At 45.7% G+C, this 14,224-nt stretch overlaps 1 protein-coding gene across 11 annotated transcripts; it reads left to right on the plus strand.

Annotated features, from left to right (window-relative positions):
• The first annotated feature begins 3 nt into the window (after positions 1–3).
• FCF1 (FCF1 rRNA-processing protein) lies at positions 4–14,224 on the plus strand. Of its 11 annotated transcripts, none has more exons than XR_016226606.1 (8): positions 4–196; positions 302–369; positions 1,741–1,812; positions 2,852–3,000; positions 4,971–5,043; positions 6,427–9,718; positions 10,927–11,021; positions 14,017–14,224. XR_016226606.1 is itself a non-coding variant. In XM_008272043.5 (8 exons), the coding sequence occupies exons 1-8, from the start codon at positions 185–187 to the stop codon at positions 14,063–14,065; spliced, it is 606 nt and encodes a 201-aa protein (XP_008270265.1). In that variant the 5' UTR covers positions 4–184; the 3' UTR covers positions 14,066–14,224. The 11 variants fall into 11 exon arrangements, 9 of the variants coding, with proteins under 9 accessions (XP_008270265.1, XP_051682197.1, XP_002719693.1 ...); XR_011384925.2 differs by having other exon boundaries at positions 4–38; XM_008272043.5 differs by having other exon boundaries at positions 9,631–9,718.

The raw sequence follows: 14,224 nt of genomic DNA on the forward strand, positions 1-14,224 counted from the left end.
GGTGATTCCGGAAGAACCAAGAGTACGGCAAGAGCATGGTAAGGGAGGGGGTCCAAGACTGGGTTGTCTGAGGCTACTGTACGGAGGGATTCTGTGCTTGGCAAAATTTCGCCCGCATTCCCCTAGTTTGTGCTCATTCTGGTCTTTAAAAATCCTCCGAGCGGAACCGGTTATGCCTTAGCGAATGGGGAGAGGGGTGTGTTCGCGGGAAGAGGGGACGGGAATGGACACAAAAAAAGAAGGGACTTTTCAAAATGCAGTGCGTTTCCAACTCTTTTAACTTTACGATTTCTGTTTCAAGGGGAAGCAAAAGAAAGCAAGGAAGTATGCGACCATGAAGCGAATGCTTAGTCTAAGAGATGAGAGGCTGTAAGTGTCCGCAATCAGCTGGGTCTTAGTTGCCAGCGGTACGGGGGAAGAAGTAGGAAAAGCTTTTGTGTTTTGTTTGTTTTTACTTTGAATGTTGTTGCCTTAGATTTATTCTCATGGGGTAGTAGTCACACAGTTACACTGGGAAAGACCTGGGAGTTAAACATTTCTTGAGTGAACACCTTGTTGTATTATGTGCCACATTACGTTTAAGGATGCTAACAGTTTTGTGAGAGGTCGATGTGCGAATCTTTATCTTGTTACAGCACAACGTTCCCCAGAGGGGGAAAATGCGTTTTTGATCTATGTTGAAAGATGGTGAGGTCAGAGGACATATTTGTCTTGGGTCTCCAGCATCTGACCCTCAAATGTTTTTTAAAGAGAATGGGAAAGTTCTCCGTTTTATAAATCGTAAAGGAATCCAGATCACCTTGGAAGAGAGGGCAGTAGTAGTCCCTGTCACAAAGAAGACCTAAATAACTGCGTCAGTGAGTTTAAGAGACTCCGAACAAGAGAATAGTCCTTAGAGCCTTCAAAAGTATTCTCAGCCTGCCTTTTTTTATTTTTTAAGATTTTTCTTTTTGAAAGTCAGAGTTACAGAGAGAAGGAGAGGCAGAGAGAGAGAGAAAGGTCTTCCATCTGCTGGTTCACTCCCCAATTGGCCGCAACTGCACCAATCCAGAGCCAGGAGCCAGGAGCTTCTTCCGGGTCTCCCATGTGTGTGTGTAGGGGCCCAAGGCCTTGGGCCATCTTCTACTGCTTTCCCAGGCCATAGCAGAGAGCTGGATTGGAAGTGGAGCAGCCAAGACTCGAACCAGCGCCCATATGGGATGCTGGCACTGCAGGAGGCAGCTTTACCCACTACGCCACAGTGGCGGCTCCTCAGCCTGCCTTTAATGTGAAGTTATTATGTCATTTTTTAAGAATGACACCCCATCAGTAATATTTTCTTCCTACCTAACATTTAACTTTTGTGTATGCATTGTTAAGGTTTAGCCTTTATAAGAGGCTTATGGGAGAATCCTTTCCCCTCCAACTTATACGGGATCTGAGTCTTGGTAAGATAAAAGTCAGCCTGTTTCCCTGCTGCTTAGCTGTGGGTTTTGATCCTTGTTATGAGAGCTCCTAACCAAAAAAAAAAAAAAAAAAAGATAACATAATCAATTGTATTGGCCTGTTAACAGTTTTTATGGAATCCTGGCTGTACTGATTAGTTTTGAGACTTCCAGGCTGCTTCCCACTGCGGTGATTTGCTCGGAAAATGTATGCTGATGTGAACGTAAAGCAGTTACAAAGTAGGATGTCTTCTGTGTACCAAAAAAAAAAATGGTAGAATGAGATTATAACTACTGTGTGCTTTTTTCTTCTTAGTAAAGAAAAGGATAGATTAAAACCTAAGAAGAAGGAAAAGAAGGACCCCAGTGCACTGAAGGAAAGAGAAGTGTGAGTAACCAGAAGCTTCAGGTTTTCCTTTGGAATTTGAAGCGATGTTCTCAGAACCACAGGCCTCTTAGAAATCCCTGCTTATCTATTTGAGAGGTAGAGCTACAGAGAGAGGTCATCCTATGGTTCACTCCCCAGATGGCTGCAACAGCCAGAGCCAGAGCTTCTTCCGGGTCTCCCACGTGGGTGCAAGGGCCCAAGGACTTGGCCCATCTTCTACTACTTTCCTAGGCCATAACAGAGACGGATGGGAAGTGGAGCATCCAGGACTCGAACTGGCACTCATATGACATACAGGCACTGTAGGCTGAGGCTTGGCCTACTACACCACAGTGCAGGCCCCTGAAGGTTTCAATATTTCGGGGAGCAGCAAAATTGCCCCTAAAATCCTGGGAATATAATGTAACCCTATTAACTTCTTTTATTGCCAAGAATTTTTTTTTTAAATTGTGGTTTAACACACCAGCATAAAAGAGAGACTGAATAACCAAAAGAAAGTAAGGATTTATTTTTAGAATAAAGATTATTGCTTTAAAATAAGTATTTCATTTTGTTCATTGATGATGGATATATCATCATGGCTGGGTACTGGTCCATAAACTACTGTTAAAAATTCAACGCAGATTCACCCTCAGATTCAGCCCCAACATCTTGAGCTTTCAGATGAGAAACAGACCCTGCCATGTATAGTGTATAACCCTCACTTTGGGCAAGCCCTGTCACCTTCCATACAACCCTTTTAGGAGTCTGTGAGAACGGCAAATTGGTAGCATCATTCTCACCATGACAGCTGTGGTCTACCTCCCTGTACCCATGGCTGTTCTGTGTCTGATACAGGAACTCATATGAAGTGTGCAAGTGAACTTGAGATTAAGATATGCTGTTATTTCCTTCCTTGCCTTTTTAGGATTTATTTTCAATGAACAAGAGAAAGTTTTATCTGTGGTACCCTGTCCAGAGACTTGCTTTTTTGTTTTTGTTGATGCGCCAAAGTGCCAAATGGACGTGACTTGATGTTCTTAATTTCTTTTTCCATCAGCCCCCAGCACCCTTCCTGCTTATTCTTCCAATATAACACTCAGCTGGGCCCACCTTACCACATCCTCGTTGATACCAACTTTATCAACTTTTCCATTAAAGCCAAACTGGACTTAATACAATCAATGATGGATTGTCTGTATGCCAAGTGTGAGTATTATACTTTTATATTTCTGCAGCATTTGTTTACCATAATCATATGTATCCAAATACATGAAGAGGGGTGTGGACTTCCGGTCACCTGGACTGTTGTCCATTTATTCTGCAGTGGCCACTACAGCAGTGATCATTCTCAATAAATTGAAATTAATGCATCCTTGACTGGGAATAATTAAGCTTTCACAATTCAGAAAACAGAGTGCTTTAATCATCATTATGGACATTGATTTTGAACATAGGTGGGAGAGTTTCTATTTTAGAATTTAGATTTTTTTTAATAGATTTATTTATTTATTTGAAAGTCAGAGTTACACAGAGAGAAGAGAGGCACAGAGAGAGTGAGAAGTCTTCCATCTGCTGGTTCACTCCCCAATTGACTGGAGCTCCACCAGTCCAAAGCCAGGAGCCAGGAGCTTCTGGGTTTCCCATGTGGGTGCAGAGGCCCAAGGACTTGGGTCATCTTCCACTGCTTTCCCAGGCCATAGCTGAGAGGTGGATCAGAACCGGCACCCATATGGGGTGCTGGCACTGCAAGCAGCAGCTTTACCTGCTACACCACAGTGCCGGCCCCAGAAATCTAGATTTTTTAAGTTGCGGATAAATGAAAAGCTGTTCTGTTTTTCAGTATACATATTCTTCTTTAGAATTTTTTTTAAGGATTTATTTATTTACTTGGAAGAGTTACACAGAGAGAGGAGAGAGCGAGAGAGAGAGGTGTCTTCCATCCGCAAGTTCACCTCCAATTGGCCGCAACGGCCAGAGCTGCACCAATCCAAAGCCAGGAGCCAGGCGCCTCTTCTGGGTCTCCCACATGGGTGGCAGGAGCCCAAGGACTTGGGCCATCTTCCACTGCTTTCCCAGGCCACAGCAGAGCGCTGGATCAGAAGTGGAGCAGCCAGGACACAAACCGGCACTCATATGTGACACTGACACTGGAGGCAGCGGGTTTACCTGCTACGCCACAGTGCTAGCCCCTTTCTTCAGAATTTTTTAAAAATTTATTTGAGAGTCAGAGAGACACATTGAGATAGAGCTCCTGTATTCACTGGTTTATTTCCCAAATACCTGCAACAGCCTCCAGTGCCTGATGCCCCAATCCAGATCCCCCGTATGAGTGCTAGAAACCCAAAACTTGAGCCGTCACATCTGCCTCCCAGGTTCTGCATTAGTAGGAAACAGAGTCATAAGCAGAGCCAAGTATTGAAACTAGGCACTCTGACATGAGATGTGGGCATCTTGACTGCTGTCCATGGCAGTGATCTAGGGAGTAATCAGAGAATGGAAGATCTGTGTCTCCCTCTCTCTCTCTCTCTTTTTTTTTTTTTTTTTTTGACAGGCAGAGTGGACAGTGAGAGAGAGAGACAGAGAGAAAGGTCTTCCTTTGTCGTTGGTTCACCCTCCAATGGCCGCCGCGGCCAGCGCACCGCGCTGATCCGATGGCAGGAGCCAGGTACTTATCCTGGTCTCCCATGGGGTGCAGGGCCCAAGCACTTGGGCCATCCTCCACTGCACTCCCGGGCCACAGCAGAGAGCTGGCCTGGAAGAGGGGCAACCGGGACAGAATCCGGCGCCCCGACCGGGACTAGAACCCGGTGTGCCGGCACCGCAAGGCGGAGGATTAGCCTAGTGAGCCGCGGCACCGGCCTCCCTCTCTCTTTATAACTCTGACTTTCAAAATCAATATAAATCTTAGGAAAAAAAAAAAACACATAAAAATAACAACATAATCCAACTTAATTTGTTTCACCCAGATCATGACAGATACTTTCTGGAATCTGTGGTATGGGGTTGGAGCAGTTGCCTAGTTTCTTAATGAATAGGAGTTTTTTTCTCTAGTTCCTTTTCTGCTATCCTTCCAGAAGGCTCCTAGTACTTTTAAAGATTCTGAACACGATATAATTCAGAGAGAATTTTTTTCACAAATTGTGTTACTAATGTGTGTTTGGGTTTTTTTCTTGCAGGTATTCCTTGTATAACTGATTGTGTAATGGCAGAAATTGAGAAATTGGGGCAGAAGTATCGAGTGGCACTAAGGTAGGAAACAACTAATCTGGGTTTGTTCCAGATTTGTATATTGAAGATTCTTTTGACTCTCCTTCATCTGATTGCTGTCCAAAGATTTCTTGGCCTGGACCACTACTGTGGCATAGCAGTTAAAGCTGTCACCTGCAGCACCAGCATCCCATATGGGTGTCAATTCAAATCCCTGCTGATCCAGTTCCCTGCTAATGCGCCTGGGAAAGCAGTGGAGAATGGCCCAAGATCTTGGGTCCCTGCACCCATGTGGGAGACCTAAATGAAGCTCCTGACTCCTGGCTTCAGCTTGGTCCAGTCCCAGCCATTGTGGTTATTTGGGGAGTGAACCAGTGAATGGAGGCACCTCTCTCTGCCTCTGCCTCTGCCTCTGCCTCTCCCTCTCCCTCTCCCTCTCCCTCTCCCTCTCCCTCTCCCTCTCTGTAACTCTGACTTTCAAATAAATAATCCAGCAGGGAGCTGGATTGGAAATGGAGCAGTTGGGACTAGAACCAGCACCCATATGGGATGCTGGAACTGCAGGCAGTGGCTTTACCTGATACGCCACAATGCTGGCCCCTACTCTGCTTCTGATGCAGCTCCCTGCTAATGAGGCTGAGAAGGCAACAGAAGATGGCTCAAGTGCTTGTGCCCTACTGCTCATGTGAATGGTGGAGTTCCTGGCTTCAGCCTTGTGCAGACCTGGCTATTGCAGCTATTTGAGGAGTGAACCAACGGATGGAAGATTCTCATTCTCTACCTCTCTCCCTCTCTTTGTGGCTCTGCCTTTCAAATTAATAGATAAATCTTAAAATAAAATTTCTGTCTTACTCCAGAAAGCCCCCTTGGAATTAGTTGTTCTCAGAGTATTTCTGTGGACCCTCTGGGCCTCAGAGATCTTGGCAGGGAGTCCACAAAGCTGTTTTCATCATATCACTGAAATGTTGCCTTTCTCACCATGTTAGCATGTATACTGGTTGCAAAATTGCTGTTGCTTTAGTACAAACCATAGCAGTGGGCTCATACAATTCTATTATTGATTGTATTCACTGCCACCCACTGGCAGGTTTTTTAAATATTTATTTATTTTTAGTCATTTGAACGGCAAGAGAGACAGAGACAGTGGCAGATGGAGTGAGAACTTCCCTCTGCTGGTTTATTCCAAATGCCTATGAAAGCTAGAACTGGGTCAGACTGCAGCCAGGAGTCCAGATCTCAATCTAGATCTCCCACCTGGGTAGTAGGGACCCAAGTACTCAAGTCATCACCCAGTAGCTCTCAGGGTGCACATTAGCAGGAAGCTAGAATTAGAAGTGAAGCCATGGGGCCAGTGCTGTAGTGTAGCAGGTAAAGCCGTACGTATGGGCGCCGGTTCGAGTCCTGGCTGCTTTGCTTCTGATCCAGCTTCCTGCTGATGCTCCTGGGAAAGCAGTGGAAGATGGCCCAAGTGCTTGGGCCCCTGCACCCACTGGAAGACCTGGAAGAGGCTCCTGGCTTCGGATTGGTGCAGCTCCGACTGTTTGGGGAGTGAACCAGCAGATGCAAGACCTCTCTCTCTCTCTCTCTCTCTCTCTCTCTCTCTTCCTCCCTCCCTCCCTCCTCTCTCTCTCTTTCAAGTAAAATAAGTAAATCTTTAAAAGAAAGGGGGGGGGGGGGAGCCAGGACTTGAACCCAGGCACTCCAATTGGGATGTGGCTGTCCCAAGCAATATCTTACCTGCCGCACCAAATGCCCGCCCCTTCTCATAAATGAATGGCTGTGAACTCCTCTCTTCAAGCAAAACAACTTACCATGTTTATATGTTAAAATTTGTGAAAATTGGCCAGCGCCGCAGCTCAATAGGCTAATCCTCCACCTAGCGGTGCCGGCACACCGGGTTCTAGTCCCAGTCGGGGCGCCGGATTCTGTCCCGGTTGCCCCTCTTCCAGGCCAGCTCTCTGCTGTGGCCAGGGAGTGCAGTGGAGGATGGCCCAAGTGCTTGGGCCCTGCACCCCATGGGAGACCAGAAGAAGCACCTGGCTCCTGCCTTCGGATCAGCGCATGCACCGGTCTCAGCGCGCCAGCCGTGGCAGCCATTGGAGGGTGAACCAATGGCAAAAGGAAGACCTTTCTCTCTGTCTCTCTCTCTTACTATCCACTCTGCCTGTCAAAAAAAAAAAAAAAAAAAAAATTATGAAAATTAGCTTTGGAAGATTGTGAGCTTATCACAGTTCCAATACTAAAAGACCCCTCTCTGTTGAGATCAGTGGAGGTATTTTGATGTTTTCTTTATCTCGTGATTTTATATAGTTTAAAGTATCAGTATTTGAAAGTAGAGGCACCAAGTTTGGCTGTAAAGAGAAATAGAAATGGGTTGTCAGCTGGAGGAAGGTATAAACAAAAATAATTTGTTTCTTTTCTTTCTTTTTTTTTTTTTAACTAGTAGAGAGGAGGAGATGAATGGTTCCCAATGAGAAAGGAGTGACATGCAGAACAAAGCTATAGACCAGAGTTAGGAAACCTGTCTTTCTGCCAAGGGCCGTTTGAATATTTATAATGTAATTCACAGACCACACAAAATCATCAGCTTAAAAATCAGCCTGCTAGAGAGTGATTGAATTTAGAGTCCAGCTTGCGTTTGCCTTGGCAGGGCCAGACCAAGTGATTTCACAGGCCTTCTACAGCCTGCAGGCCAGACGTTCCCCATCCCTGCTAGACCTTGGCCTACCGAGTTTCTCAGCCAGCAGTCTCTCCCTTCTGTTGTATGCTGCTCGCCACGGCCTGCTTAGTGTTCCCAAGACAGCTTTGTTCTTGTCACTCCATCTCAGGTATCTTTAAGGGGCTCCCCTTCGGTATCACGGAGCTCTCGCCTCTCAGCTGGCGTTGGAGACTCTCCAGCCCCAGTCCACTGTCAAATCCATGAACACGTCCTCCAGCCCGGAGATGGACTCTTCCCTGAATACCAGCAAACTGTTTTTCAGATGGCTGGTGCCCTGTTTGGAACATTCCTCACCTCACTTTCCTTGTTGCATTCTTTGATCTTCATCTTATCATCTCCGGGTCATTTTTTCTAAATATCCCCTCACTGGCCTAGCACTGAATTACGGCAGTGTAGAGTATTTTTGTTGCCCCTCGTACTTACCGGCTACCTTGCATTTTCATTCATCTCAGTGACTCCTCAAAGAATCACGAACTTAGAGGGTTTTCTTTCAAATTTACATGAAAACAATATATTTGAATTTTTTATATCAAGCAATATAAACATATACATACAATAAAAAGTAAAAATTTTCACCTACATTCACACTTCTCCATTCTTCCACCCCAAGAGGGACAACTGACAAGGGTTAGGATATAGAATAAGAGTTATGTATTTATTTGAAAATCAGAGCTACAAAAAGACAACCATCTGCTGGTTCGCTCCCAAAATGACCACAACAGCTGGGGCTGGGCCAGGGCAAAGCCAAGAGCCAAGAGCTTCATCCAAGTCTCCCATATGGGTAGCAGGGGCCCAAACACTTGGGTCATTTTCTGCTGCCTTTCCCAGGCCATTAGCAGGGAGCTGTATCAGAAGTAGAGCATCGAGGACATAAGCCGACACCCAGTGGGATGGCAGCAGCTTTACCTGCTACACCACAATGCTGGCCCCAGAGTTTATATATATATATATGTTGGTTTTTTTTTTTTTTTTTTTAATTTTTTAATTTGAGAAGTAGAGTTACAGACAGTGACAGGGAGAGACGGAGAAAAAGGTCTTCCATTCTCTGGTTCACTGCCCAGATGGCTCCAATGGCAGAAGCTGAGCCAATCCGAAGCCAGGAGCCAGGAGCCTCTTCTGGGTCTCCCATATGGGTGCAGGGGCCCAAGGACTTGGGCCATCTTCCCCTGATTTCCCAGGCTGTAGCAGAGAGCTGGATTGGAAGAGGAACAGCTGAGACTAGAACTGGCACCCATGTGGGATGCCAGCACAGCAGGCAGAGGATTAACCTACTGCACCACAGCGCCGGCCCCAGAATATATTTGTATAGCTCTTTTTCTATGTGGGAAAAAATGCAAATCTAGAGGAAGAATATGAGAGGACTTTGTATTATATTAACTGAATCATTTTCAGTATGTAAGTGTGTATAGTTCATTGACTTCTGTGTTTGTTCAGAGGTCTTTCCACATTCATACATACAGCTCTACGTCATTCTTTAAAAATGTGTGTAACTTTTACCTTGCTGATGGATATTTAGATTATCTCCACAGTTGTTCACTCTTGTAAACTGCGCCATAGTGACCACCCTTAGACCTATAGGAGTATTCTTGTACATTTGTGTAAGACAGCATTCTAAAAGTGAAATGACTGGGTTAATATTAGGTTTTGATTCCTGGCTTTTCCCAGCTGTGTAGCTTTGGGCAAATTAATTGACACTCTTCAAACCTGTAAAATGGAAATAAAATAACTGAGTCTTGTGATGATTAAATGACCCACAGCATGAACAGCTGTCTTTTCCTTTCCTATAAGTTGTCTTTCTAATTAGAGGTGCCTGAAAATCTGCCAAGATAGTATTCCTTGTACTTCATTGATGGAGAGCTGAAAGTTAATTCAATTGCTCGGATGCTTAGTCCACTTTTATCACCCAACAGGATTGCCAAGGATCCAAGATTTGAGCGATTACCATGCGCACACAAAGGAACCTATGCAGATGACTGCCTAGTCCAGAGAGTGACTCAGGTATCATCAGTTGTTCAGTGTTCACTTTTTTCACTCTGAAAAAAAACCAGTAAATTTGTCTACTGAATGTTCATAGTCGGTAAAGCATCTAGGAAAATAAATAGCAAAGAAAATTATATCATATCCCTTCACAAGGAGTATGGGTGTCTTCACCTACTTCAGAAAGTGAATTGAAGATCTATACTAACACAGGCTTAGGAGCAGACATGGGTTTCAGATCTCAGCTCCTACATTTACTGGGTATAAGTACTGATTTTTTATTCCAAAAATATCTATAAAAGGTTACAGTGAGTTAATATGGATATATCAGATTCTGCCTTCCTGTGAATCTGAAGTGAGGTTCCATTTCCATTTACTCCCCATTCAGGAATTTTGTCCCTCTCCATTATGCCTGCCCCCGCACAGAATTTCTCAGTTCTACCCCAGAGTGTGCCAGGGTACACCTGGAATTAGTAGATTTAATACTTCCATCCTGGCCTTCTTGTCAAGCACACTAGAACTTCTTTGACTGATTGCTGTTATGAGAAGCTCCCTCTGCTAAGGAAAATCATCAGGTGACCACACTACCATCCCTTTAGCTGCTTTATCCCTTGGGTGGCCCAATAGTTCCCTTAATTTCCCACAGCACAGCTGACACCATGCTATAACTTAAGACCCAGTGGAAAATTCAGATATGAAGAAGTAGAGTAGAACCCAAAGTAGCTTCAACTGACAGCTAAGTGCTATGGCTTTCAGAGCTGTTAGGTTAAAACTTCAGATCCTGGAAGTCCTGTTCATGCTTCTTGCTGCATGGGGTAACCTTCCTGCACCACCAGCGGGTCTCAGACCCTCACCCAAACCCTGAGATTCAGAAAAACAGTTGTGCCATCCATTCTAATACTGCATTTGCATAGAGTCCCTCAGGTGTTTTCCCACAACTAAGGAATTGTCTGCCTCATGTGGCTAAGTCCCTTCCACTTGTGAGACAGAAAAAAGTTCACAGCTTATAAGTGGTTTTCTACCGTCTAAGATTCTTAGGAGCTCCATTTAGCCCAGGCAATTTGTTATATCTTTTATAAATATGAATTAGATCATGATAACTCACTTTGCTGTTGAAAGTGAAAATGAATGATTGTTCAGACTAGTCAGTGGTTACACAATTTCCCACTGATCATTAAGCATGCTCAGTGAACTCTATGTGAATATCAATCAATGGGTGTGTCTTTCAGCACAAGTGTTACATTGTGGCCACAGTTGACCGGGACCTAAAACGAAGAATCCGGAAGATTCCTGGAGTTCCTATCATGTATATTTCTAACCACAGGTGAGGAATTTCTATTGGGCAAGTGATTAGAAGTATATATATCAATTAAAAATGAGATCAGCTGGCACCGCAGCTCACTAGGCTAATCCTCCGCCTTGTGGCGCCGGCACACCAGATTCTAGTCCCGGTCAGGGCGCCGGATTCTGTCCCGGTTGCCCCTCTTCCAGGCCAGCTCTCTGCTGTGGCCAGGGAGTGCAGTGGAGGATGGCCCAGGTGCTTGGGCCCTGCACCCGCATGGGAGACCAGGAGATGCACCTGGCTTCTGGCTTTGGATCAGCACGATGCGCCGGCCGCGGCGGCCATTGGAGGGTGAACCAATGGCAAAAGGAAGACCTTTCTCTCTCTCTCTCTCTCTCACTGTCCACTCTGCCTGTCCAAAAAAAAAAAAAGAGAGAGATCAGATTTTAAGGTTATGCAGCAAACATTTGAAATAAGTTACTATATCAGTTGTTTATATAATTAAATTTGAAGACATGAAGCAAAGTAGCAAGAACAAGGGTAAAAAATAAAGATAGAATTTAGGGAGGAGGTAGACATACATTCATATTGTTAAAGTAAGATTATAAGAACTACACATTGCTTCTTTTTTTTTTTTTTTTTTTTTTTTGACAGGCAGAGTGGACAGTGAGAAAGAGAGACAGAGAGAAAGGTCTTCCTTTGCCGTTGGTTCACCCTCCAATGGCCGCCGCGGGTGGCACGCTGCGGCCGGCGCACCGCGCCGATCCGATGGCAGGAGCCAGGAGCCAGGTGCTTTTCCTGGTCTCCCATGGGGTGCAGGGCCCAAGCACCTGGGCCATCCTCCACTGCACTCCCTGGCCACAGCAGAGAGCTGGCCTGGAAGAGGGGCAACCGGGACAGAATCCGGCGCCCCAACCGGGACTAGAACCCGGTGTGCCGGCGCCGCAAGGCGGAGGATTAGCCTAGTGAGCCGCGGCGCCGGCCCTACATTGCTTCAAATATAAAGCGTTAATTTAAATCAAGCTAATATTTTGGGCCCCAAATACATTTTTTTTTCCATTTTATTTGAAAGACAAATAAAGAGATCTTCCATCCACTGGTGGACTCCTCCAAATGCCCACAACAGCCAGGAGTAGACCAGGCTAAAGCTAGGAACCCAGAGTTCCATCTGGGTCTCCCAAACAAGTGGCAGGGACTCAAGTACTTGATCATCACCTGCTGCTTCCCAGTATTCACTTTAGCGAGAAGCTGAATCAAAAGCAGGGTAGCCAGGACTTAGACCAGGAACTCCGATATGGGATGCTAGCATCCTAAGTGACAATCCACCAGCTGTGCCAAATACCTGCCCCAGAAATAGATCTTTTGAAAGATATTTTTTGACAGCATCTTTTTTGATGGAAGAGTGCTAATCAATTGTGGTTTTGTTTTTGGTGTTTATTTATTTTGTTTGTTTGTTGAAGGCAGAGTGGACAGTGAGAGAGAGAGTCAGAGAGAAAGGTCTTCCTTTGCCGTTGGTTCACCCTCCAATGGCCGCCGCGGCTGGCGCATCACGCTGATCCAAAGCCAGGAGCCAGGTGCTTCTCCTGGTTTCCCATGCGGGTGCAGGGCCCAAGCACCTGGGCCATCCTCCACTGCACTCCCTGGCCACAGCAGAGAGCTGGCCTGGAAGAGGGGCAACCGGGATAGAATCCGGCGCCCCGACCGGGACTAGAACCTGGTGTGCCGGCGCCACAAGGCGGAGGATTAGCCTATTGAGCCACGGCGCCGGCCTTATTTTTTTTTTTTTTTTTTTTAAGATTTATTTATTCATTTATTTGGAAGTCAGTGTTACACAGAGAGAGAAGGAGAGAAAGAGGTCTTCCATCTGCTGGTTCACTCCCCAATTAACTGCAATGGCAGGAGCTATGCCGATGCAGAGCCAGGAGCCAGGATCTTCTTCCAGGTCTCCTACCCAGGTGCAGGGGCCCAAGGACTTGGGCCATCTTCTAGTGCTTTCCCAGGCCATAGCAGAGAGCTGGATTGGAAGTGGAGCACCTGGCACTTGAACTGACAGCCATATGGAATGCTGGCACTGCAGGCGGTGGCTTTACCCGCTGCGCCACAGCACTAGCCCTGGTTTTTGTTTCGTTTTAAGATCTTATTTTATTTACTTAAAAGAGCACAAGAGACAGAAAAGGATTTGCATCCATTTGTTATCCCCAAATGGCCAGGAGCCTGCAACTCCATCAGGGTCTCCCATGTGGATGGCAGGGGCCCAAACACTTGGGCTATCTTCTGCTTTCCCAGGTGCATTAGCAGGGAGCTGGAGCAGAAGTGGAGCAGCCAGGACTGGTACTGTTGCTTGTATGGGATGCCAGTGTTGTGGGTAGCAGCTGAACCTATTGTACCACAATGCCAGCCTCATCAACGGTGTTCTGTATTCTTCATGTGTATGCTCAGTTATTGTCCACTTTTTCAGCTTGGGGAGAGCACAGTGTGGTGGGAAGTAGATGGGCTAAGGAGTTGGGTTTAGCTAGAATCAGATCCTGGCTCCCCTACTTGCTAACACTGACTCTGAAGAATAAATATTATATCACATTATAGTCTGCATTTTCCTATAAATCGTTCATTACAATGTCCCTCTAAAATAAAAGGGCCTGCATTGTGGCATAGGTAACGTGGCCAACTGTGATGGCATCATCCCATATGGGCTCCAATTCAAGACCCAGCTGTTCCACTTCTGATCCAGTTCCCTGCTAATGTGTGCCTGGGAAAGCAGCAGAAGGTGGCCCAAGTGCTTGGGCCTCTGCATCCACATAAGAGATCAGGGAAATCCTGACTCCTGGCTTCAGCCTGGCCCAGCCCAGCCCTTGCAGCCATTTGGGGAGCGAGCCAGCAGATGGAAGGTCTCTCTCTCTCTGTCTCTTCCTCTCCATGTAACTCTGACTTCCAAATGAATGAATAACTAAAGTCAGAGTGTTGGAATCAGTAAAGGATGTGGTTTTAGATGGGATCTTTATCCACCTTCTTACCAATGTTAATTTCTTGTTCTGTTCAGATACAACATCGAGCGAATGCCAGATGATTATGGAGCCCCTCGGTTCTAATCCTTCCAAGACAAAGTTTCCTGGCCTTCCTTCGACCAACTTTATCTGTTGCCAAATGACTAAACATGCTATAGCAGGAATTACTATTCTCTACACACTTTTGCTGTATTATGAACTGAGTTTGATCAAATATACATAATTTTTTATTCTGATTTGAAA

Source organism: Oryctolagus cuniculus, chromosome 20 (genome assembly GCF_051225735.1).
Source record: "Oryctolagus cuniculus isolate XC-2025 breed Fujian yellow rabbit chromosome 20, ASM5122573v1, whole genome shotgun sequence".
Classification (NCBI taxonomy): Eukaryota; Metazoa; Chordata; class Mammalia; order Lagomorpha; family Leporidae; genus Oryctolagus; species Oryctolagus cuniculus.

What these genes read in the sequence shown, in the direction of transcription:
- FCF1 (XM_008272043.5), top strand. An exon ending in GCACTGAAGGAAAGAGAAGT is followed by an intron (nt 1,813 to 2,851) that starts GTGAGTAACCAG and finishes TTTTTCCATCAG; the next exon opens with CCCCCAGCACCCTTCCTGCT. An exon ending in TAGTCCAGAGAGTGACTCAG is followed by an intron (nt 9,719 to 10,926) that starts GTATCATCAGTT and finishes TGTGTCTTTCAG; the next exon opens with CACAAGTGTTACATTGTGGC.